Genomic DNA, 27896 nt, shown 5'->3' with positions numbered 1-27896 from the left:
AACTACGAAGTACATTTGGCAACGTTTAGCCGTATGTTTACCTAAGCGGCGAGCGAGCCGGCCGGCGCGGCGTAGCTGCTATTCACGGGTATCATTCGTTTCTACAAATGTTACGCAATGGCGATATAATGTTATTCTATATATGTATATATATATATATATATATATACTAAATGTCTTATTCAGTTTTGTCAACATATGGCATTAAGAGTCGACTCAAGGCCGGCATTATCATAATGTAAACCGTGCAAAACGTAAACACTCGCTGCACCAAAAAAACTCGCTCTGATGTCACCGGCAAACATTGGAGCGTGGAATATAAAATTAGATGCGTTCAGCGAATCTATCGAAAACTATTCATTGAGCGACGAGCGGGCGAGGCGAGCGGGCGCCGCAAGCGACCGGCAACGAACGACCGAGGTACTTACGGCGGCGCTCGCGCCGGCGACCTTCGCCGTCACGGGTGCCGCGTCATACCGCGCCGTCAGACTATTTTCGTCGCATTTTGGCAGCTCTCCTAAACTCGTGCGCTCCCTACCGTATCCCCGTCCTAAACAGTCTACACTGTACGCTCTTATCACTCTAACGTGCATTTCTTTTACCTACAGATTGCGACAGACTCTAGCGGCGAAGCTCGCCGAAATCGACGAAGTAGTGTCCGAATTCGACCGCGTGTCCGAGAAGATAGACGCCTTCCGACAGCGAATAGAAGTGTGCATCGCGAAGGTCAAGACTTTCTACGCGTTTGGAGAAGACGACGAGAGCGGCCTCCGTTCTCTGACCAAGGAAGTCTCCGATCTCGCGGAGGCCACGAAGAAGTTTACGGACGAGAGCAGAAAGCGTTACGGCGGCTCCGCTCCTGCGGACGTTTCGCAGGAGCTGTCTTCTCTCGAGCTGTCTGCGGAAGCGCTGACTGCGGCCATGGAGGAGAAGGAGCGGGAATGGAAGCGCGCGCGCACGGCGCGCTCCGAGTACACGGCTGACGTCGAAGACGTCCAGGCCTGGGTCCGCGCCGCGGAGCTCACGGCTCGCGACCGCGCGCTGCCGCCCGAGCCCTACCGTGAGCGCCTGGTAGCCACTCGCGCCGAAGTGCCAAGCGTCACTGACCGTATGGAGCGGCTGACGCGCAATGCGCGGGCCATCGTAGAGGGTTCTCGCGACGCCGCCGAACGGCAGCTGGTGTCGTCGACGGTGAGCGCGCTGGCCGAGCAGCTGGCGGCGGTCACCAGTGAGCTGGAGGCGCGACAGGCGGCGGTCGAGGACGCTTGCGACGCGGTGGCCCGCGTCCTGGCGCTACTCGAGCGCGTCCTGCTCTGGGTCGAGACGCAGCGCGCCTTCCTCGCGCGCCCGCTGCCTCTCGCTGACCTCGCTGAGGCTCAACAAAAACAGACTGAATATGGAGTAAGACTTCTACATTTCTTTTCAATTTTTGTTTTGTTTTGGGTTTGACTATTTTTGTTTTGTTTATTTACACTTGTTTTGTTTACAGAATGCACTCAAGAGTTGTAAGCAGCAAACAAAGAATTTAGCAGAGATGACTAAGGAAATAGAAGCCATTGAACGCGTCACGAGTTCAGGGGATTTGCCCGGTAGACTTGAAGCGGCGGAAAATGCAACCATAGACGTTGAAAAGCGATTAGCAAAGACCGTTAGTACAAAAAACGATAAAAATGAAATATAATATATTTACGTATTATACATACATAACCTTCATTGTTTCTTTACAGAATGGTTTATTACAAGAACTTGCGGAAGAATGGGAGAGATGCGAAAAGAAGCTTAAAGATGTCGGCCACTGGTTGGAAGCTACGACGCGAGCGCTCGAAGCGCCACAGAATGCTAAGAAACCCCTGAGGGACCGGCTGGCACTCAGAGAGAAACTTATAAACGACATCTCCACACAGAAAACGAAGATTTCGTACGCCGTTGAGAAACTCAACGTGAGTGTCAATGAAGCGTATGAACCGAGATCAGCGTCGGGCTGGGGTATAGTGTTGACTGTTTGTTGTTGACGCAGGTACACTTCGGGCCGGACGGCGTGGCGGCGCAGTCGGCGGGCCCGGAGGGCGTGACGGAGGCGGCGCGCGCGCTCAACGGCTCCCTGGACGCGCTGGGCGCCAGCACCGGCTCGCAGGCGGCGGCGCTGTCCGCGGCCTTGCAGCAGGTGGAGGCGTACTGCGCCGACGTGGCGCGCCTGCGCGCGCAACTGCTCGATGCCGAGCAGCAGCTGCGGCATGCGGCGCAGCCGAACTACAGCCCACGCGACCCCGAGCGCGCGCAGAGACAACAACAGGTAAGGACCGTTGTGAGCTCGGCACGGTCGCGCGTTCAGGGAGTCCAGTCTCGCCCTCCCTGGGCGTGCGCCCCCTATATGAACACGCACCGACACCATCAGGTCTAGTAGGTGGCTAGCGAATATTCTAGTTTTGTTTATCGAATTCGAGGTGGCGAACACGGCTTAGCACCGACCCGGCCGTTTCGTGGGCGGTATCGGGCCACCTGTACATTACCACTGGCTACGCATTCATTTTTATTTTTCTTTTGTTTGTTTCCTCCACCCTCACCCGCTACTAACTTGTCGATCACGTATCCTCGTAGGCATGTCGAGAGAGAGTCAAGTCGTTGCAGAGCAAGATTCAGGCGCGAAACGAGCGAATAAAACTTTTAGTACAGCGCGGCGGGCCCGACGCGGACCCGCTGCCCGACGCGTAGCCGCGAAATCATTTAGCTTTTAAGTCCTTCTACTAGTTATCTATTCGATTCCTCTATAAAATTATTATATATTAAAAATTGAATATATATAATCGAAACATCGCAGCCACAGTCGTTTCTTTTCATGATCCTCAGCTTCCATCGCCCACACGAAACAGAATCATCTAATTAAACGAACACTTGTAAATGATGTATTTGTCCGTACTTGCGTATCAGGAGGTCACCCGGCGTATCGATGAGCTGACTCGGGCTATCTACGGCCTGGACCCGTACTTCGTGATGTCCGCGACGCCCGCGGACGAGGCGGCGCGCACGCTGGCCGCGCTCGTGGCCACCGCCGACTGCGCCCGGGCGCGGCGCGCGCGCTCGCCCGACCGCCGCGCCCGCCCGCTGGCCGTGCCCGAGCCGCCCCGCGGCCGCAGCCCCGCCTGGGTGCTCGGAGGGACCACCTACGCTGAGATAGTCCGCGGACAGGGCTCCAGATCCAGCTCCGTCTGTTCCCAGAGATACCCGAGCACCCAGAGGCACTATGAGATCCTTAATGTCGAAGAACCCCGCATCGGTTCCTCCGCATCTCACGGCGAATACAGTGAAATAAGTGCACGGTGTGAACATACAGAATACGATAGTGCTCGGTCCAGTGAGACCCGCGTGTATGAATGTGAAAGTGAACCTGTTAGGGTAGAAATTTGTCGGGACGAATTTGTACCATATACTGAGGAGGACTTTCATGTAAACAAAACTATGGACTATAAGGTTCAGGAACCGGTTCATGTGGCACAGGTTGTGGAAACCGTGGAGGAACTGCCGGTGCCATCTTTAGAAATAATTCGGCCTGACTATCAGCAAAAGGAGCGCAGTCCTGATAGTCGAAGTCAATCTCAGGAGTTATCTTATGCGGAAATTCTAGCTCTAGGATTACGTAGACAACCTAAAACACAAACAATTGTATCTCTTCCGAAACCACAGGTCGCGCAAGTTGATATAGCAACAGAAGTTCCAAAAGATGTGGAAACTCGGATAATCTATAAAGACCGTACGGATAATTTGAAGTTAAAACCAGAGAAGCCAGAGCGACCGCAACGTAGCCGCTCCAGGGACCTGCCGAGACAAAGGCGAGCTCCCGAAAAAAGGCAGACTAAGGCTCTCGCAACTCAAGTGCAGAAAAAGAAAAAAGCTAGCAAAAAAGTAAGAGAAGTTGATGACTTTGATGACGCTGATAACGACGACATGCCAACCTCCGTTGAAATTAAAGCAGAAAAACCAGAGACTTTAAGAAAAGAAGTCACTAAAAAAGTGCAACACAGCGCCACTGTTGTGGAAACTGTTACTGAAATGGTTTTAACCGAAATTGTGCAAGAAGAACCTATTGATATTGAGCATAAGAAAACAAAAAAGAAAAAGTCAAAGAAATGCAAGACTGATGAGGATGAAATTGAAAAAGCGCTAAAAGAAATTGAAAGTCTTGATAAGCACAAGAAAAAGAAAATAAAGGATATTCATGAAAAGACCGAACCTGAATTTTCGTTTGAAAATCAAGTTAGCAAGGACAAGACTCTTGAAATCCAAGTTTTACCACAAGAGGGAGTGTCAGAAAAGTTCAAGTCTAAGAAAAATAAGCACAGAGTTATGGTCACAGATTTTATAACTATAGAATCAGAGATTAAAGAAACAGAAACGAAAGAACCAGAACCAGTAATGCAACATCAAAAGATAACTGAAACGCTAGAAAAGAATAAAGTAGTAACGGACGTCTCAGACCAGCAAGTCAAGAATGATCCAGAAAACAAAAAGTCTAAAAATAAAAAGAAGAAACTCAAAGAAGAAAAACACACTGAACAATCACAGTTTGTTGACAATGCTTCGCATTTGGAAGATATAAAAAACAAAACTGAAACTGTATCGAAGGATGATAGATTTGATACTATTAATAAAAGTGATGTTAAATACGATAAGCCGACTAAAATGTTGCACGGTGCAGAAACATCAACATTAGAAACATCTAGTAACTTGGAAATAACATTATTAACAACCGAAACATCGCCAACTCCTGAGTTTGTAGGCAATTCAGAAATAAAAGATAAATTTATAGAGCAATCTTCTATTAATAAAACTATACGCGACCAAGAAGATATGTCTGAAAAAGTTACTAAAACAAAGGTTACTGAAGTGGAAATTCCCAAAGAGAAATCTAAGAAAAAGAAAGACAAAAAAGGTAGTACTAAACCTCAAAATCAAGTTCGAAACTTGACAGAAACGAAAACTGATTTAGAAACACATATTGAAACAACTATCCAAGATAACACCCGAACCCAACCCGTGTCAAATATCCCTACACAAATAGATGATCATATATCTCAAAATAAGACGGTTAAGAGTGAATCTTCTGAAATAGTAGACGAGTTTCTTGACATAGGACAAGTTGAGAAGGAAAAGGGACAAACAGGACACGATAATAAAATATTCATTCTAAACCGGGAGAGTCCAGAAACATTTATCAATGAGGCCACTCTAATTCAGCAAAGAGAAACAGAATCAAATCCTATGTCAAATAAATCTGCCAAGGGTAAAGCCAAGTCTAAGAAGACAAAACATTTAGATAATGACCCAGAAAAAGTTTCTGAAACAGAACATTTAGACTTTTTGGATGAAATTGACAACACTGTGGAGAAACAAACTGCAATCGGTAAAAATCTTGCTAGCTCAGGTATTAAAGGCAAATCAAAGAGTAAAAGATCTAAGCAAGTGGAAAAGCCGGCTGAGACTCAAGGTTTGATAGAAAAGGAAGATAAGCCCATTGAGCAAACCGATGAAGAGCAGTTCGAAGTATTGAAGAGCCATAAAAAGAAACCTAAATCTAAAAAGCCGAAAGTAGTAGACGATGAAATAGAACGAGCCTTAAAAGAGATTGAAGAGTCACAGGCATCAAAGAAAAAAGAAAAGTACGCGGAAAAAATACCGAAGAAAAATCAACGTTCTGTAGATATTATACACGAAGTAACAGAAGTAAAAGAAAACCTTATTACATTGGACTGGAATACACTGATGGCTGAGGAAGAATCAGTTCCTCTAGAAATTATCAAACAGCCAGAAATACTAGAAACAACTCAACAGGTAGCCACTGAAGTGACTATACTTGAATCTAACGCCATATTGAGTGAAGATTTAAAAAATATTTCTAGAGATATTATACATGATGTTAGTTCTGAAAGTACTTCTAACGATACGAAGTTAACCAAAGATTCGGTTATTACTAAAGTTGACATTAAAAATAAAGAACAAGGAACAGCATCAAGTCCTGCCAGCGAACAAAATAATAACGATAAAAATTTCAATACAGAATCCCTTAAAGATACTGTATTGGTTGAAGAAACTACTATCGAACCAGTCATTGAAGACGTAAAGACTAGAACGATATACCTTATAACTCACGAAGAAAAGAAACTACCTCCCATCAGGACAGTCAAAGTGTTTAGCAGTAAAAGCAATTCTTTGGAAGAATCGGAAAATATTGAAGAATCAACTGCAAGTGCAATCACTCATGCAACGTCTTCCACTAATCAAGATAATTATGATAAAATCACTACTGAAGAGGAGAGAGCTGACAAAAAAGGACTAGTAGGGCAAGATGTCCATGAATTAAGTATAACGCAAGATAGAGTCGATGTTGTCGTCAGTAACGTAACACGCACTTTTACACAAGCCACAGCGGAAAATATTGACACACACACTATTTCTAAAGAGATTGACGATTCTTCCGTAAAGACATTTAAAGAACCTGACTCTTCTGATATCGATAATAGTAACAGCAGTGTAGATATTTTGAAATATGACTTCCAAAAACCCCATCTAGAAGAATTTGATAAATTGCTACCTTCCGGTCATGTACCAGAAACTTCAGCCAGTTCGATTTCAAAAACAGAGGTCATAACTGTTTCTGAATTTCAAACTAACGTCAAATGCGAAAAAACCAACATGGCCGACTACAAAGAGCTACATGAAGCTGAAACTATAGAAACGGGACACGAGATAACCGTTTCTGAAGTAGCAGCGGAAGATCAAAATACAAATGAGGTCGAAGAAGCCATATTTGGTTCGGTAAAACACCGTAATAAAAATGTTAAAAAAGAATCTCAAAACTCTTCAATTCCTTATGAGGCACTTGAAGAGATCAAAACCTATTCATTAGAGTTAGATTTTGATCAGATAGATTATAATTATTATCAGTATGTACTTAAAGAACGTGAAGATAAAGAAAAATTGACTGAAGTTAATTTATTGACTGCACTAGAAGTGGTCAGGAACATAGTACCAAAAGAATCACGCAAATCGGCTGAAACTACAGAAGTCCTGCGTCCGCTTAGCGAAGAAAGTCCTAAATCGGCTGAAACTACAGAAGTCCTGCTTCCGCTCAGCGAAGAAACTCCTAAGTATAGTTATCATGAGATTAATGCTGCCGAAGCCTTGCTTGCTTCCCTCCCAACTGGAACAACTCTGCAAACTATACCAACTACAGAAAACAAGACCGTTACTGAACCTGAAAATGAAACATTATTCAATTTACAAACGGTTGCTGAACCTACTGTTCCAACTGGTAGTAACGAAATTACAAGTATTGAAAACTTAGGTACTCGAGAACCGCATCCGCATGTGGATGCTCTTAAGTACCTTAGTCACGAAGAGCGTCCGCAAAGTTATCACGAACTTGTGGATGCGGAAAGTATATATGCTATGACTAAAGAATGGCGTCAATCTCCTGCTGACCAGGTAACCTTCGAAGAATTGCCTAAGCATCCCCCTGATGTTGATATATTCGAAAAATTGACGTCTGAAGCCCAGTCTACAAACGTATCAATTAAAAAAGACGCCAAAGAACTGACCCCGAGTTTAATGAATATAGTATGTGAACAAATACGGCACAACTACCATGAAATTAAAGACGCTGAATATTTATTAGCTGTCGCAAAGACTGTTGAATATGATCAACAAGTGGCGTCTACTAATAATGTGGAATCCATCAAAATACAAGATTCAACAAGTGATAAAGAACTCACCGAAACATCTTCAGAAGCAGACAAATATATTAATGCTGAAATTTCAGAAACAAGTTTAGAGCATGTTCAATCTGTGCCTGTGACCAATGGACTGAAAGAAATAACCACTGTGACCAACAGTCAAATAAATATAAATAAATTACGTTTCCATGAATTGCCTAGATTTAATTATCAAGACATTTATGACGCAGAAAAATTATATGCGATTGTAACAAGCCGTTGTCATGAAGAAATCACTGGATCAGATATAATTCAATCGCAGGAATGTATTCACGTTAACACACAGACGTCGGACGAGATAATCCCAAATACGGATAAACGTTATATAATATTAAAAGAAAAAGATTGTGTAAAAGAAAAAGAAATCAAAGCCGATCAAAAAATAAATGAAGTTACCAATTTGACTGCCGACGCAATTGAAAATTCTGCCAAAGATACAGAACCTAGACCTGCGGGCAGCTTGGGTTTGGTTTTAGAAGCATTGCGATATAGTTATCATGAAATTCAAGATGCAGAACAGAAGCTGGCTGTTCTTATCACTGAAAAAGAAAAAAATCAAGCGGAAATCATGAATGATGATAGCAGTATGCAAACAATTGAAATTCAAGGTGAAAAAATAAATAAGAAAGATCTTTTTAGAGCCGAGTCAAAGGCTGCAGAACCTCAAAGCTCTACCTCTACAATATCAGATCCTACCGAGTCTTGTATTCCAAATAAAGATGCACCATTTGATAAAAATGATGAAGAAAAGCAATTCGACTATGTAATACCTGAAGAAGAACTGAAGCATACCTTAGTTTCTATGATATTTAAGGATAAAACATTTGTTGAAAATTCTTTGAAAGCGGCAGAAGCGATGAAAGTTGTTGTCATTGAACCGAATTTATCCTCTGATGAAGGTGTTTCTCAAACGACTATCGAACGTGATACCAGATCAAGCGACGTGGCTGAAAAAGGAGATTCTTGCATTGCAGATGAGGAAATAGATGATGAATTAGATTTCGTCATAGTAAGCACCAACGACGTCATCCAAGAAAAATCTTTAGATTCAACAATTGACATTATTCACACTCATACCATTAATGAACCAGTGTGCGCCAGTATTTCAGAAATCGGTACTATTGTAACATCCGACCCGAGTGAGAAACCTGCCGAAAAACTATCGTTAGAACATGTACCTACGATAACCGAAGAAGGCTATCTGGAACTCGTAAATACACCATCGTGCACGTTTAACGATTCTCGTGAGTTTATTCAACGTGAAATACAATCAGCCTTTGATGTTGCAACTAAATCTGATACGCAATCTGTTACTACGGACCAAAGTGTTCTCAAATCTAACGATTCAGACGTTTCTATTCAATTAGAACAAAATATTATATCACATAAGGATACTGACATTAAATCCGTTACTCCGGAACTAAGTGATTTCGTTAATGTAACAAAATCTAAATCAGCTACTGAACAAATAGTTTTACCACGTCCTGATTCCGAAATTAGAACTGAAGTGAAATCTCCCATTCATAGCTTGCAAGATTTACTCCCTTCTATAGACTCTATTCCCGAATTTAAACCTTCATATCCCGTAGTCATTTCAAACTTATCAGCTGATGCTCCTGAGTTTACCCCTTCTTACATGTACAAATCTGTGGAATCATCGTCAGAAATAATAACTCCTTTTGGTATTGACCAACAAAAACAATTTCCGGAATTACATGGAATTAAAGAAATGTCATTTACTCCTGAAACTGACACTGAAATGAAAACTTCTTATTCAACCATTTTACAAAGTAAGAAGGAAAAAGAATCTCTGTCGGGAAGGGACATTTCAGACCCTGCCGAAAAGCCATTTATGGAAATTCCGAATGAGACTGATAAAGTAACGGAAGAAGACACGCAAGCTATATCTAAACGACACAAAAAGAAGAAAAAGAAGGAAGATAAGCGAGAAAAAATCGTTGAACAGCCTACGAATTTTAGTACCGAATCTAAAGATGCTGAACCAAAATCTGCTGTTACTGAGCCAATAAATGTTTGGGCTAAAAGCAGTGAGGATGGCAAATCATATGCTGAAGTAGTGGCAGAAGGGTTGCATGAAAATATTGACAGTAATTTGACTAAACAACAAGAATCACAGCTTATATACGAATATCATGTAAAGAATGACGTGAAATCCGGCGCACAAGATGAAGTTAAAATTACACCGGAAAAACAGATGGTAGACTCTAATGAAAGTACTTGGGCAAAAATAGTTGCAATCCATCATTCTTCTCCTGAAAGAGTCGAAGAAGTACCTGAAAAAGAAACTTTCAAAGAAATTCCTGTACAAAAACCACCACTGATATTAGTAGACGAAAGTAGATCCGAATATAAACCTGAAGCACCTGTTGATACAGAAGGTTTTATCATTGTTGAGAAAAGGAGCCGCTCTAGGTCTAGATCAAGAGATAACCGGTCTCGATCAAAATCAAATGTTACACTTTCGTATGAAAAACGTGAAAAATCGGAAAATAGGTTTGAAGCTCTACCCATTCTGAAACCAATAGAACCAATGGTCACTAGTCCTAACGAAGAAGAAAAGACGATTGTGGAAAAGGATGAAGATAAAAAAACATTGATGAAGGTTGAAAAAACAAAGAAAAATAGAAGTCGGTCAGGAAAGTCTAAAGAAAAAGAAATTAATTTGCAATCTCCAGTAACTGACGTCATTCATACATATGAAGAAGATGAACAGCCAAAGAAAGATAAAAAGAAAAGATCAACTAAATCCAAAGATACTGTAAGATCAGAAGACATATCTAAACCTAAAGAAGAAGTCCATGCAACATATATAGAGCCTAAAACTGAAACAGAAGTAAAATCACCTCAATTAGAAGAAATTGACGATAAAAAGAAAAATAAGAAAAAGAAAAAAGATAAACGGTCTTCACCTCTTAGGGAAAGCATTAAATTAAAACCTTTAGAGGAAATAAAGGTGGAAGAAATACCAAAACGCATCGTTGATAAGTTAGTTACTCAAACTTCAGCTTCCAGTCCCGAATCTATGCACACGCCTATCAAAGACAGGTTTTATAATGAAGCTCAATACTGGAAAAATGACCCAAGCGGTATAGAGGAAGTTCTTACCGTAGAACTAAGTCCAACAAAGGAAATAACTTCTATTACTACTGAAACTAAAGACATCCAATCTGTTAATACTCCTATATGTATTGAAAAAACTGGAACGGACATTATACAAAAGTATAAAACTGAGCAGACAAAAATGAGCGTCGAAACTAGCAGGGCAGAGACAAAATTAACGGAAGAGTTGTCGCTTGAAAGTAAAATGGCTGACTTGCAAAGAGAAATTGAAGAAATGCTAGAACCTGAAGACTCTTCTTTAGTGAGCGATAACACGCCAAAAGAATTAATTAGCTCGGCTAGTTCAGAATCTCAAAATGATGTTATAGATAACATTACCCCTTTATTAGCGTCTCCTGAATCTGAGGCTGAGATTGCAATTACTGAAGAGGAGCCACTCCCAACTGCTAAAAATACAAAATCTAAAGAAGAAGTAACACTTGGTGATAAGCATATAAGCGTCAGCATGATCGATGCATTGCTAGAAGACGAACCAGTAAATATAGAGCATCAACAGGATGAAATAAAAACGATTAGTAGTAAATTTATAGTCCATAAGGAATTTGAACAAGATAAAGAGAAGGAAAAAGAAGGTGAACCAATCGATGAACTTAAAAGTATGACTGTGGAGCAGACTGTTAAAGATAATGTCGACAATAGCGTATCGGCTGAAATGTTTGAAAAACCGTTAGAAGCTGTAGAAATAACAGACCTTTCTAACCCTGCTCATGATGTCATTACTAACTTATCTAATATAAAAGTAGACAATTTCTGGGTGGATAAATCTGCGATAGATGACGCTGAACATCTCCATATCGAACAGAATCAAATTGAAACTCCAGAAGTTGTCTCACTTAATAAAACGAAACGCGATAGCCTAGAAGAAAACATCGTTATTGATAATTCGTTTTGGATCGAAAAACCTATGTACCATGACGCGGAATGCCAATATTTTCTATCAATTGCTAAGAAAACAAAAACACTTCCTACTTCCAAAGTAGAAATACAATCAAATGATCAAAACGATAAAGATAAGGATCCTAGCGGCAGCTCGGGCCATACGTCCGACGCGGACGAGACTAAAGACCCTTGTGGTTCACCTTTTGATTCGAACTATATTTCAATGGATTTGCCCGGCGGAATATGCAGTTGGAAAGACCAAAGTTCATACTTGAGCGTAGAAACGCCAATAGACTCTCTTTGTAGCGATGACCGGTTAGGCGATATCCGAGAGGATATACTAACAGCCCTACCCTTACAACCAGTTCCTCCCCCACCCTCACAGGAGCCGGCGGCAGAGGCAGCCCGGAGGACACCTAAGGTGACTGAAGTGCAGTCGTATTGTACAATTTTGCAATTTATTTATGTTTGGCATGATATTTATACTAAATTTTTAATTTCACTGATCACACGTATCGTGAATTGCCACCGCCAGCCATCGCCGGTCGTCTTGTAGCGCCCACCTCGGCATGTACTGTCGTCGCGATAGATTTTACGCATTTGGAGTATGTAGTATTTATTCTAGTCAATGTAGTGTGTTTAGTACTAAATCTAGTCATGTCTAGTCATCGTAGCAACCCACGCGTCAAACACTGTTTTTTAGTTTGTAAGCAGTGGTCTTAAAATGTTAATAAAGCATAATAACATAATTGTATTTATGGTTTTATTTAAATTACTATTATTGCATTTTGTTTCACTATTACCCTTTTTCTGTTAAGTTTTATTTTAACTCCATTTTTGTTATTATCTATTATTGGCGTAAAATTGGCCACTACAAGACGATCGACGAAATTTATGCTTTTTTTAAGATATCAAAGACAACAATTTTACTTGGGCTTGAAAATAGTATACTAGCGATCAAAGGATTAATAGCAGCGAATGAAATACGAGTCAGGTCAGTCTGATGCAAGACTTTCGTGCATTTTAAGAAATCCTTGTAGTTATCCTGATGTTTGAAAGAAATGTTTTATTGGATGAACACCACAAATTTTATTAGTCTGAATTTTCATTCATCACATTATCTTTGCTACGTTTTCATTGATTAGTCGTAATAATATATTTAAAGTCAATTATCAAAGTTTTTGGCGAAGTAATTGTCATAATTAAATATCAAAACAGTATTTTTATGACACTGTGTTCATCCTTTTCCTTTTCGTACCTATAGCTACCATAAGCTTTCGTTGTTTCACTAGCCTTAATACCGTTAATATTGTTTTTGGTATTGAATGGCTTCCCAGCATGAGCCAGTGCCAAATTAATTTAAGTATATTGAGTTTTGATGTTGTCCGTAGCTAACTTTGCCCATGCATTAGACCTGCTCGTCTGTTTTGTTTTTTCCTGCATTTATTAGCTTGAAACGAAGTGGAATTTAAAGATGTCACCTCGTTTTAGTTTTTCCTAAAAATAGAGTACTTAAAAAAAATTAAATCGAGAACCTCGAAGTAACCACTATTATTTGTAACTATGTTATTTAAAACAATATCAATTACCAAGATATCTTTAGATTCGACTTCAGTAATCAGTAAAATAGTATCTAATAAGAGTGTGTGTTCTCAGGATGACTTGTCTAATGATATAGAAAGTCTACTAGAAGAAGTAAAGAATGTACAAGCCCGCCTCTCGGATCTGCCCGATGAAAGTCTCGGAGCCATGGAGGAAGGTCTGAGGGTAAGTTTCATTGTAAATATGTCATTTTATTATTTAGATTTAACTGTCTATCCCACTGACAAGTTATTACTTGGGGTGTTTCTATACTTTTTTTTAAATCAACTATGTACCTATTATTAAATAAGTATTTTAAATGCGGTCTAATTCTACTAGAAAGTAGTACAGGTGTACACATTATGAATGGAATTTATTTAATAAAGTGACCATGCACTTGTGTACAGTTTGCAGCTGTGTACATGTACAGTCATATGCAACCTATTTACGATATTAAGACGCTTAAATATTTCGGCTTCGCGGGTCCTCGTTAATGCAAAACAATTACAGTCGGTCAAGATATTTTAAACGGTGTCAAGCTGAATAGGTACATGATTTGTAGCTGACTGTACAGTAAACATGGCATTACCGCGGCCTTTAACGACAACAACTGCGTTAGCTCGCTCTCAGTGCGTCTCGCTCATTCATACACTAATTTTGCGACGAACGAGATTATATTTCCACTGCGAGTGAGTTTACGCAGTCGCTAGCGAATACGGCCCTATTCGTAGAATAGTCATGGTACAGGGGTACATTTTTTACTTGATTCGTTACTATTCATTACTAGGTATTTTTACCAGTATCGCGTTGTCGAACTAAAATAATATGCTCATCATTCATACAGTAGGTACTTACCTACGTCAAATTGTGTGATTTTATACATCAGTAAATTGCAAGAATCTATTTACATTCCAAATATGATCAGTGATATCTGTGACATTCGCTCTATATTTAATTTTAATGTAGATTCAAGTGAGAATCAATATGTTGTCGATTGCATTGGTTGCGTAGATATTTTTTCTGCAGACTGTACCCAAGATTTACATTTGCAAGCCTAATCTCAAAGACTATTGAAACACCCCGAGAATAAATTTGAAGACAATACTGCTGCCAAAAGCTACATGATAGATTCTTATTGTTACCCAAAGTAAACAAAACTAGAATAAACACAAATCGATCGATCGATCTCATCATAATAATAAATTATAGGCAATTTACATATATTTTGTTTGTTCTTGGCAATGACTGCATTTTCACTGTTTAGTGGTGATGTCATAAAGGTATCTATAGATTACGACATAGGTTAATAATAAATAGTTGCGTTTGGCATCATTCAGTAGGGCAGTGTTTCTCGGGTCGTGGGGCACTTCGAACCGACAACGAATTACGGACGCGGGATGTTTGAATTTTAGTATCAATATTTTTATTTAGAGCGTGAGTGAAAAGTTTTGTGAATAAGAAGCCTAATTTGATATTATTCTATAAAGGTAATCCGAAAAGTACATAATAATAAAATAAGTATAATTAATAAATGTATATTTCTAAAAAAATGTGGAAATACAAATAAAGTACTGTACACAGTGACTTTAGAACAAGAGTAGTGTTTTATTTGTTACGAAAATTAAATTTTAAAGTATTGAAAAAAAAAAACATTAAGGAGGACAGCTTTTACGCCGGTACGTTTAATATGAGTTGGTTTAGTGATCTATTGCCACAATCTAGTAAACATAGTTTAACTGCCACTATAGAAGATTAAAACAAGTTAGTTATATACCTACCGTCAACGTTCGCTTCCACCGAGAGGCTGTAAAATCAACTTTATAGCTAGACATTATCGTCCGTTTTGAAGAAACATCTAAAATTATACTGTGTATATTTATAAACAAACAATAACGGAAAGTAGAACACTAAAATATATACATTTGAGAGATTACGACAGGGCTTCTTGATTTATGTAAACTAATAATACTTTGCTGAAGTACCTAATCGAACTTAGTAAAAAAGTAAACCTACTGTGAATGTTTTAAAATGGTCTCTGAAACGATAGAAATGTTGAAAAAAATAGGTTGATAAAAAAACGTAACAAATCGAAACGAATATATTTCATACTCAAACTCTAGTTATAATAATATTAAATATTATATATTTATTATAAATACGAAAACAACTTTTTCTGTCTGTCACATCTCCACGCTTAAACCGCTCCGATTTGGATGAAATTTGGTATGGAGATATAGTTTGAGGCTCGAGGAAGGACATGCATGGGATAGTTTTTATCAATCATTATCATTGTCCCACGCAGACGAAATCGCGGACAGTAGCTAGTTTACAATATTTACTCAGTTAGCAATGTAGACGATGTTCACAGTATTACTAAGAATTCAGCAAGGTAATGCCATTCGCAGTACTAAGTATAAGGAGGATTATATCATGTGTATATTTAGATACTTCCTCATAAGTCTTAACATAATACCACACTTTAAAATAGTACCTACTTGTTGTTAAACGTGAACAAACTTAAAAGCTGATCTAAGCAATAAGCAAGCAGGCGAATATTTATAAATTGTATATACAGATGTCAATCCCAATGAAAAAATTAACTGTGATCAACTCTGGCTAAACGTGAGACTCGAACCCACATCTTTGGATTGCTGGTCCAAGGCACACGGTTACACGGTTACGGTTGACATCTGTATATACAATTTATAAATTGTAATCGGTATGTGGTACGTTCCACTATAAAAAAGGAAAATCAATATGTTTATTAAAACGTATTGATATATTAACATTATTAACATCAGGCGAATGTTGTTTCTACTTCAATAGGGAAATTCTCAAAGTATCTCGTTGACAGACACCTTTCTAATTAAATTCTGGTTTGTTTAGAAGTTTTTTTTTAAATTACAACATATATGTTTCAGGAGGGCATTTCCGTTCTCAGCAAGTGTGATGAGGCGGCGGAACTGCTGGAGAGTAAAATGATGGAGTATCGCCAAGAGGCAGAGATCCACAGCCTGAGCCGTGAAGTGGTAGTCATCAGGGCCAGGATATCCAAATTGCTGCTTCAGGCGAGACAAGGACTTGATATCATCAAGGTAAGAAAGGTAAATAGAGCTTTCTTTTTTCGTTAGCGCGTGTTGTATTATTTTTAATAACTGGTTATAGTTACTCACACTCACAAAGTATTTATTTACCTATATGTTTTTTTACAATATTCAACAATGCACACCCAGATCAGCCGCAATATTGTATCAATCCAATTTTGCAGCTCGCTGTACATGTGGCCGACTTAATGATTCTGATTAATGCCATACGTCCATAAGGCCAATACAAAATTAAAATTATTTGTGAAATTCGAAATATAGGTAATTTTTTTGTGAGCCAAGTATGCGGCTAGCGGTAGTCATTTAATTCCTGGAAAATAAATATTAAGGGTGCTATCCCATACATGTAATCCTTTTTTTTTCAGCAACCTTAAGTTTATTGCTACTTTTGTGAATACTTTTGCAAATAATGGCTCGAAAAACTTTAGAACAGCATACGTCTGTTTCATTATAAAAATACCTAAGCTCCGCTAGGATGAGCGGTCTGATATGTCCGATGGTCCGATACGCACTTAACATGGCATTCTTTTTTTAATATAATTTGTGGCTTGGATAATTAGAGTCAGTTTTGCTTACTTGTTGTTTTAATCAATTACACTATTTGCAGTTTATTTAATATTTTACTTGAATTCATATATTACCTATCTAATTTAAATAATCTATCAAATAATTTCATATTGTTCTAACTTACTTATTCGACACTTTCAGGACGCTAAAGTAGAGGTGGCCCGTCAAGCCAAGGAAATGGAAGACCAGAAAGTAAAGATTGTTCAACTGGACAAATGGCTTGAAAGCATAGACCATGAACTGAAGGAGTCTACTAAGCAGTCCGAAATATTAACTGAAGAAGATATTATAAGATATATTGAAATCTATGAAAAATACATTAGGGAATATGAAGAGTATGAAGTTATATTAAAGTCTATTACTATAATTGGTGTTGATAAATCTAGTCAATCGTTGAATGAAAAACTTAAAGCTACGCAACAATCGTTAGTGGAAACGAAGAATCTAGTCATTGTAGAGATAGAACGGTTAAGACAGGTATTGCTACAGATGAGGTCTGTGGCGGAGGTGGTAGAAGAGGATATATCTCAAACGGATAGGACGATCGACTCAACATCTATGCCTGAAGAAATTGTTTCCCCTAGAGAAAGCGAAATTGTTAAAGAAGTTTCAACAGTAAAAGAAATACCTAGTCAAAAAGAATCTGTTATTAAAAACATACCAAGTACAGAAAATCTAGCAGAAAATGTCCCAAGTGAGAAGTCTAGTGAAAAGAAATCTAGTAAAAAGGAGTCTACTAAAAAAGGAGAGAAAGAGAAAGTCGTAGTAACAGAAGAAAAACCAACTCACACGATTGAGACCCAAACGGGGCAAAGTCTCAGATCGGAATCCCCGTCTGTTACAGATAAATCCATCATGTGTGAGCCAGAAAAGAAAACGACACAGGATGCCTCCATTACCTGTGCCCCACCAATGGACGTTGAAATCCAAACAAGTGAGCCAGTCTCAGAAAACAGAGAAATCCTAGAGAATATTCAAGTAAGGCAAACTATTACTGGTGGCCATGAAATATTTGAAATCGCCACTCGCCCTGTTGCTAGAAACCAGCAAATTGATGAGCAAGCATTGCTTGTCGACGTTAATTACAAAGATGATAGTCAAGGTAAAGATTCACATCTAAATATAACACACAGCTTACCCCAGTCATTTGAAACTGTCATGGTCGAACCTGACGAAACGACGACTGAGGTAGTTGTTGACGCAGATGGTACTAAGAGAATTATTGTGAAAAAAGTGAGAAAGACTTTAGTAACCCGCCAACAATTGGTTCAGAGCCGCCGTCAAACCACACAAATGATCTCAGATGGTACCCAAGAGCAATCATTTTCACAAATAACTTTGAAAGAAGATAAAGGATCTAGTTCAACAATGCTAGGAGATGGTGGCGTTCATAGGGTTGAATACCAAACGTTTGGTGGTCAAGTTGTATCAGGATTACCTGGAGGTGAAGTAACCATCCAAGAATTTTCCTCAAGGCCTGGAGTTGTTGTAAAATTAGAAGAAGGCCTAAACCCTGAAGAAATCTTACAGTTGGCGGAAACAGAAGGCCAACAACATATCCAAACCTCGTCCTCTAGCGTTACTGCTGTCGTACAACAAGTTACTAAACGAATCATAAAAACGAAACGACGTGTAATACGCAGAGTAGTAATCATAGACGGCAAAGAACATGTAACGGAGGAAGTGATAGAGGAGCCTGATAATGTTGAAGTATATGAAGAGCAAATACCAAGAGTCTCAATAAGCGTCAAAGATCAAGGTGGTGTGCAGTTTGAGGAAATTGAGGACGATGATCATAAAGATGACAAAATACCTCTATCAGATATTAACCAAGACCCCAAAAATACGGGAGAAACAAAACCTAAATCTGAAGGCAAACCCGACGATCAACCCAAAGACAAACCACATGATGACAAGAAACCTCTAAAAGGTGAAAGTCCCGAAACAAAACAAAGAAAAGATTTGCGTGAACTGTCCAGCGACTTTATTCAAATGGAAAGTCAATCCGATTCACAGTATACTGAGTCAGGCACAATTACCAAACATTTAAGAGAATTATCTCCTGTACACACAGTTACTATATCTAAAAATTATGAAATCGTTCCTGAAGAGACACGAAATCAAGAAACCTATCACACCCAAGAACCAGAGGAATCAAAATCAGATGATCATCCACCTAAATATCAACCGAAAGAAAAATCACTTGATGATGATAAACCTCTTAAAGGCGACAGATCAGATAAAGATGCAAGTGCGTTGTCTAAAGATTTCATCCAAATGGAAAGTCAGCGTCAATCACAATATGCAAAGTCTAGTACAACTACCAAACAGTCACAAATGAGAGAAACACCCCCTGTGGAGACAGTAATATTTTCTCAAACGCGAGAAAATATACCTGAAGTAGGAGAAATTCAAGAATCCTATTACGTTCAAGAACCACAAGATCCTCAGTCCACGTTTATAAGCGAAGGTTATCAGCAATCAACGTTACAGACGGCGTCATCCAACATTTCTACGGTTGTTCAAAAAGTAACAAGAAAAATAACTAGAACTCGAAAACGTATCATTAAACATATACAAATAATTGATGGCAAGGAGCACGTCACTGAAGAAATCATCGATGAACCTGATGACGTTGAGATCATTGAAGAGGAGCCTAAGGTTTCTACTCATACAATTCAAGAACAAGGGGTCAAGACAAAACGTATTAAAATAATACGCCAGGTACAGATCATAGATGGGAAAGAACATATTACGGAACAGATTGTTGAAGAACCTGATGATGAATTTATTCCGGAAACAACTGTTAGCACTGAAATAGATGTAAGTATCGATAAACAGCCATCGATTGTTCCTGAAGGTAGCGTTGACAAAAATACGCAAGAATTACCTACAACCTCAACTACAGAATTACATTCATTGATTGTAGACGTGACAACTAGTGATCTAAACACACAGTACTCGCAACCTGGAACTAAAGAAGTTGATTCCACTAAAGGAATAGATAAGAATCGTGTCTATTTGGAAGATCAAGTAAAGGTGGTAATCATAGATGGGAAAGAACATATTACGGAACAGATTGTTGAAGAACCTGATGATGTTTTTATTCCGGAAACAACTGTTAGCACTGAAATAGATGTAAGTATCGATAAACAGCCATCGATTGTTCCTGAAGGTAGCGTTGACAAAAATACGCAAGAATTACCTACAACCTCAACTACAGAATTACATTCATTGATTGTAGACGTGACAACTAGTAATCTAAACACACAGTACTCGCAACCTGGAACTAAAGAAGTTGATTCCACTAAAGGAATAGATAAGGATCGTGTCGATTTGGAGGATCAAGTAAAGGTGGTAGCAGGCATCGAACCAATCGTTGACAAATCTAATGAAACTTCTGAAAAAGAAACTACAAAGGAAGTATCCAGCCCTCTGCCAAGTCCTGTTAGAAAATCGAAATCAGCATCCCCAAGCAAGCGAGTGACATTTGTTGACAAATTGACTGAAAAGTCAAAGCCTGAAGACACAACTACAGATCAAGGAATAAAGTGGGATGCAGTTGAACTGGAAAAATCATTGCAATCTACTCAAATCGTCTCAGATTCGACTGCAAGGCAAATTACTGAAACGGAAATTGCTGGGTCTTCTGTAGAGGAACAAAATCAATTGACAGTTGATATTTCTTCAATGGACGAAAGGGGCGTTGAATCACCGAAAACACGTGAAATTAAGCCAAATTACGAAATCGATAGAAATATTCAAGTTCCAGATAAAGAAATAACCACTCAAGAACAAAAATCCGAAACTATTCCAACAAAATCCATTATTCCAACAACGTCAAGCATCGACTCTAAACTAGGTGTCACTCTAGACTTTATTTCAAACGAAAGAGCGCACGCTTTACACCCAGAGACCAAACAAGATCCTAAAAAAAGAACTACCGTTACATCTGAAACACCAAGTGTCTCTATTGAAACTGTATCACCTCAGAAATTAGAACCGTCTAATACTTTAGAAATTCAGCTGACAAGTGAACCACACTCTCTGAAACCTAATGAAATCGAACTATCAAAACCAGATACTGCTAGTACTAGTTATACCGTAAGAGAAACTACTGAATTCGTATCGCCTAGTCAATTAGCAACAGAAGATGATGTAATAAATCCTACTTCTGTATATGAGGAAAAAGAAAAATCGCAAACCCTCGAAGTCACTGAAGTAAAAATTTCTCGTACAGAAAATATTAACCCGCAAGAAGAAAGTAAGTCCGAATCAATAAAATTAGACATCACAGTTGTAGACAACCTTAAACTGCAAGACAACATTGATACTCACAAAGTGGATGAAGTAGAAAACCTGACATTAACGGAAAGGCAACCAATAGATGAAACAAACATTAGCACAGAGTCACCAAACGATATTGTTGATGTAACTAAGAATATTATAAGCTCGGAAGGACAAGCACCTAAAAAGCGTGGAAAGAAAGCAAAAAATAGAGACTTTTCTGCTGATAAAATATCTGTAGACAATAAACCACATGAAAAACCGAGTCAATCTGTCATTCAGCCAACGGTGGATGAAATTGAAAGTAATATTTTGACTTCAAAAGTTACTGATGTTCAAAAAGACGCGGATGTTAAATTATCTGCTGCCCAACACAAAGACCCTAAATATGACATTAATCTACTCCTTGAAGCAGAACGTGCAGATTCTCATTTAAGACAAAGACCAACCCTTGATGTTCAAACGAAACCTTTACAGACTGTTGATATAACAATGTCGATTTCCAAAACCGATGTCGTAAAAACAGACGAGCCTAAAGTACATCTTGACATGAAAGTAGAAAATTTTGAAACCCAACAATCAACAATTGTCAAAAAAGATATTGATGTCAATTTACCGAGTGAAGTAAAGATAACAGAAGATCACCCTCAACCAGTGGCTGAAAAACTTAAAGATGACGTCATACAACAACCAACGCCTGTTCCTGTACCCAATGACCCTGTCAGAGAACCGAAGATCCCAGAAATTAGTGCCCAAATTAAAATTGAGGAAACAGATCAAACATCAAGTGGAACACCAGATGACTCTAAAGATCATAGAAAAAGTAAAAAGAAAAAGAAACACAAACCTACGCCTGACGCAAGCCTAAAGGAATCTACCAAATCAGAGCTGCCTGTAGAAATACCTGAAGATAAGAGTGTTATTGATACTGACAGCTCATCTCTGAGTCATTACATCGAGTTACCAGCTTCGCCGGCTTTAGATTCACCCAAACCTACCGAAGATATCCTAGAACCTAAAGTAGAATCATTAGAACCAGATTCTTTCGTTGAATCTGAAAGGGCTGCTGAAGAGAAGGGTTACGAAGCAGAAGAAATATCTCAGGGACCCACACCAGTACCTAAAAAGAGGCAAAAGAAACGCAAGGCCCATGGCGTTAGTGAAGAAACCGCGTACCCTATAGAAACCACTGCAGAGTCTGATGACACATCATTGTCAAGTCCATTTGAAATTACAAAACCCGCACAAGAAAAGAAAGGAAAGAAAAAGAAGGGAAAGAAAAAGACACCTACTGATCCAGAAGAGGTAGAAGAATCTGAATCCACTCAAAAATTGGAGCATAAGCCAGAAAGTCCAAAAACAGGCAGCGAGAATATAGAGTCTCCTAAAGAGGAATCTTACCATACAATGAGTGAGACTTCTGACATCAGCACGGTTAAGATAATTGAGGAATGCGTTCAAAGTAGCCCAGAATCTTTACAAAAGGAAGTTACGACTACTGTAACTTTCCCAGTTCCTGTGGTTGAAGAAATTCCAACGCAAGAGTACTCTGTCCAAACATCTCCGGAATTATCTGAGTCCATTAAAGATGACAAAGAACAGCTAAAACCGGAAACAGTGGCCATTGAGCTACAGACATCTCCTACTCCTGTCATTGAAACTGTAGTACAAACTACTCCTCGGGATGAAAAAGACATGGACACTCAGACAATTGAAGATATCATAACAGTAGCAGAAAAAGTATCTGTCGTCGACACTGAAATTCAAACTAGTAGAACGGAAACGCCACAAAAGTTGGAGCAGATTGAAGTGACAACTCAAGTGATTGCACACGATATAGTTACTCCAGAAGAAAAGTTTTCTCAAACTTCATTACCTATTGAGGACACGGAAGTGAAATCCGAAACAGCAGAAGTTGTAACAGAATCCAAAGAAATTCAAACATCTCCCTTGCCAGCAGTACAAAAAGATGAAAAAGGTACCGGAACTCCCATCGAAACAGTTGAAACTGATATCCAAACTATACAAGATATTATGCACCAGGAAACATGCACAACGCCAGTACCAGAAAAAGAAGTTATTGAAATGAGTATACAGACGCCCGATTTACCAGTGGTTAGCACATCTACTCAATCAGATTATGTTGAACCTGAAAGAAAAGTCGAAACGGCTGAAGTATCATCACCAACACCTCCTAAATCAGAAGTTTTTGATGTAAGTCAACAAACGTCGCCAAGATCACCAGAACAACCCGCGATTACAACCACAGCAGAAAAAGAACCTGAAATAGTTCCTGAACTACCAATAAGGAAAGTTACTGCAGTCGATAGAACTCAACAGACGACTCCTAGAGAACCAATTGTTGAAGTTCCAACAACTAGGCGAGTCGATTTAGAACTAACGAAAACAAAAGCACTGGCTATTGATAGTACTCAACAGACATCTCCAAGAGTTTATTCGGAAGATTCAATATCGACATCGACTGAAGAACCTTATGAAATACACTTACGAGCACAAATAACAATTCCAGACGCAACCAATGACTTTATTGACAACGAAAGACAACTGGAAGCTCCACAGTCTATTATCGGGGACAGACAAAAACCAAAGAAGAGGAAAAATAAGCGGAAGATGGAATCACCAGTAGCTCAGACACCAGAAAGCCTCTCCGATCCAATAACAACAGAATTACTTATGTCTGTAACGCCTACAAGCGAAGACTACACAAGTAAAGACACGTCATCAATAGATGAAGGTGTTTCTCAGTTAGCTAGCCCTGTGTCACCAGACCGCCAGGAGTTTAGTAATCAACATAAATTAACTTACTCTGACGTCGTCCAGCGATCGAAGTCTAAATCTCCCTCTCCCACTAAATCGGTCCACTTCTCTCGAAAACCTGAGAAAGCAAGACTGTTTGATGCCTTAGAGAAAAGAACACAATCCCTGACCGAGTCTCCAAGGAAAATGCCCGACGATTCTATGGCTATTGTTGTTCTGGATCAGTCTGTAGAGAAATCATACGATTCTGTTGTCAACAAAGAACTTCAAGATCTTAAGAATGCTATTGGTACTAATGATCCGACAAGGGTTGAGAGGAGCGTTGTAGTCATCATAGAAACTATATCCATTTGGTTGGAAGAAATTCAATACAAAATTCAAACAGAAACTATTGCCAATGGAGAATCCGTTAATGAAGCGCAACGATTAACATCCTTACAGGGGTACATTCAAAGTCTAAAAGAAATAATTGAGATTACCGAAGTAAATGAAGAAATCGTAACTCTCATTGAAATGCTAACTCGACAAGCAGATGCGGTGAATGATCTAAATCGTCAAAGCTCGACTACGGTAAAAGAAGTTGAAAAAGACTGGGTGAAGTTCTTGGACGATACTGACAAACTGTACCAGTCTGTCAACAAGGTAAAATCTAAGCTTGATGATATCATTCTGTCTGATATTCCAACACAACAGAAATTAGACGAATTGGATAAACTAGATAACGAAAATGTAACTAATTCTGATTCAGTCACTAAAATGATCCGCCGGTATCGGATTTTAGTAGAAAACAACATAAAGCGGGAATGTCCAACTACTCTGTACGCTTGCGATGATGATACTAAGCAGGTGGAAAATTCCATCAATACCGAAAGGGATCGTTTGCTTCAGATGTCAGCATTGGCCGAGGAATATGAACAAACATTACAAGATTTTGGACAAATAACCGATGTAGCGGAAGCGCTGCTAGACGGAAAAATAATTGTATCTGATTTAGACCACTTACATGAAGAAATCCAAAAACACAGAAAGTTCTTTGTCAATCTGAGCCACTGCAGAGCCATCCTCGAATCTTTAGAAGATAATTTAGATGGTGAGACAAGATCCAAGTATTCATCTTTACATAATTCGCTACACGATCGTGCTACAGTAATTATTGACAGAGCAGCAGGTCGCGCTCAACAGATGACTTTGGCAGCATCTCGATGGACCACGTTAGAACAAGGCATGAGAGAAGAACAACAGTGGCTGAGAGTAGCACACCAGAGGATACCTGACCTCAATAATGTCACATCAATCGACCACGAGCAATATATCAACTTATACCAATCCGTCAGCTTGGATGTGTCACATCATCATGCAAAGATCCTACGCCTATTGTCGGTCACTGATGGACTGCAAAACCTGATTGTTTGTTCCGGGTTAGAAACTGAATGTTCTATAGCCCTCGATACGTTGCTCAAGCTACAGGAAGATGTGGATTCTCGACTCATTCGACTAACAGCCTTTAAAGAAAACTGGATGACTTATGACTTCATTGTAGAAAGAATAGAGAATTGGATGAAGATCGCTAATATGGAGCTTGAACACATTACTCCTGAAAATATTACAACAACCGGAAACTTGCGTCGGTTTTGGGAACTCAAGGCCCAACACGAAGTTCATAACAATCTTAAAAATGAGTCCGGTGTCCAATTCGAAAAAGCATTAGAAATTTTACCAATATCTGATGAAATGGTACAGCGTCAATTCTTTTCAAAAATAGAAGACGAATGGCGGGAAATTGCCGTCAAAATTGATAGCTTACATTCTTCTGCCATTCAAAGTATTTCCGACCGTGACGTGTCCACTGGCGAAAAACTCAATATTTTGGAAGATGAAATTCGAGAACTACGTGCGTCACTCGATAGCTTGAAGACAGTAATAAGAAGCGAAGACGAATTAAACCTTTACATCGAGAGACTTCAAGTGATGACGGGACGCGTTGACAGAATACAGAACGAGCTCAGTAGGCTAAGCTTGCTACCTACAGCGGAGTCTGATCGCTTGGGGGCCCTTTTGTCCCAGTCGCGCAACTTAGATGACCAGATTGCCGAGGAGCTGGAGCGCAGCATGCTCTTGAAAGAGAAGATAGTGCAGGTTCAAGCCGGCATAACTCGTTGCCAGAAGAATGAACGTCGCGGACGCCTCACTCTCGAGGAGTGCGCGGCCGCGGAACGACTCGGCAGCGACGTGGTGGAACGAGCATCCGAGACGTGCGACAGACTTCTAGAAGATCTCTCGGCGGAATGGAGAGACATAAGAGCGCTCAATCAGGCGCTACATACCTTGCCGACATGTCTTCGAGTGTCCGTTTCGCTTACGGATTTGGAAAGAGACATCACAGGACTTCAGGTAAGCTTCAAAACATTTAACTAGGTACAGTAAAATGTCATTCAATAGAACTTGCTAACTATGTAAACAAACCGCCATACTAAAATTGACACTAAATGTCAATTTACTAGTAACTTTTGTTTACATTGTTAGCAAGTTCTATTGAATGACACTTTAGGTACATACTTCCCATTCCCATAGCCAACTTGTAGGACAAGACCCTTGGGTCTACAATTTCGTAATTGCTTCTTTCATTAATTTAATATGACTAACGATCTTCAGCTACAACTTCTCTTACGGTTCTAAAATAAATCTATCGCCTATATAGGAAAACCACGAGCAACTAGAAACCGAAGCGTCCGAGCTGAGCACGCGACTGCGGGCCAAAGTTCATCTGTGGCGACGGTTCGAGCGGCAGCTGGAGCTGGTGCAGGGCGCGGTCCGCGAGGCCGACTACATGGCCGAGCTGCTGACCGTGCAGGGGCAGGTGGACTACGACCGCCTGCTCAAGGCCACCGAGAAATTAGAGGTGACTTTTTGTTCCTTAACCCGTTCACTGCCGTCGTGAGCTACGCTCTAAGGCCGTGGTTTTTCTGGCCCGTCACACGCGACCGGCGGCGTCTGGACGTGCGTCGCACGCTGTGCCACACGCCGTCGGTCGCGGGTGCGTGGGTTTTCTGGCCCGCGGCCACCCGTCGTCGGGGAAGGAGCTCAGTCGCATTGTGCCCGCTTTGAGAATTGGTGTGCTGTGCTTTAAATGAAATGAATAGAAAAATACTAACATTTTTATTGTTAGAAGAAGAAGAAGACGATGAAATATTAATATTATCAAAAAATAAAAGAGAGCCAACCCATATTTTCCCATTTTCTGTGCTTTAAATTGTTATTTTTATAATCTTTGTCAGACGCGTCGAACAATATAGGATTACAACGTATTAGATTTATTAATAATTCATCGTTGTCTTTATTGAAATGAGACATTTTCAATATCAAGACGCCACCCGCCGTCCGTCGCTATTCTACAAAAATGATAGCGACCGACGCGTGCAGCGTGTGACCTTCGCCCGTCGACCTACCCGCCGCCGGCGGCGTTTCAGAGAAACCACCCTCAAACATTCCCGAACAAAACATCCGAACGTCGTCGGCGGCGGACACGCGTCGGTCGCCGGCCGCCGCCGACGGGTGGTCAGAAAACCCAGGGCCTAAGATTGTAGCCGATAACGCGTTTTTCCGCTCTGTCTCGCGGATTAAGACCCCGCCTAGCGGGCCGCTGGCAATGAATAAATACTATAAGAAAACTGCTTTGTTAACAAACTGAGGCCTGTTTCGTGAAACTTGCAGTACAAGCAAGAACCTCTTATTATAGACTTCCGCTGGTATTGCAAGTTACCAGCTTTCATGAAAAGATCCCCTGGTATAGACT

General features: G+C 39.9%; 1 protein-coding gene across 1 annotated transcript in view; it reads left to right on the top strand.

Annotated features, from left to right (window-relative positions):
• Nucleotides 1–27896, top strand: part of LOC134647340 (muscle-specific protein 300 kDa-like) — a 181686-nt gene that overhangs the window by 127330 nt on the left and 26460 nt on the right. Inside the window, exons 32-41 of the mRNA XM_063501707.1 lie at nt 609–1401; nt 1490–1648; nt 1728–1940; nt 2018–2293; nt 2929–12207; nt 13443–13553; nt 16289–16471; nt 17180–17669; nt 17718–26494; nt 26802–27002. Of these exons, the coding sequence (XP_063357777.1) occupies nt 609–1401; nt 1490–1648; nt 1728–1940; nt 2018–2293; nt 2929–12207; nt 13443–13553; nt 16289–16471; nt 17180–17669; nt 17718–26494; nt 26802–27002 (20482 nt within the window). The remainder of the gene's footprint in view (nt 1–608; nt 1402–1489; nt 1649–1727; nt 1941–2017; nt 2294–2928; nt 12208–13442; nt 13554–16288; nt 16472–17179; nt 17670–17717; nt 26495–26801; nt 27003–27896) is intronic.

This window comes from Cydia amplana, chromosome 1 (assembly GCF_948474715.1).
Source record: "Cydia amplana chromosome 1, ilCydAmpl1.1, whole genome shotgun sequence".
NCBI lineage: Eukaryota > Metazoa > Arthropoda > Insecta > Lepidoptera > Tortricidae > Cydia > Cydia amplana.
The sequence above is the reverse complement of the archived record's forward strand: the minus strand, read 5'-3'. Positions and strand labels throughout refer to the sequence as shown.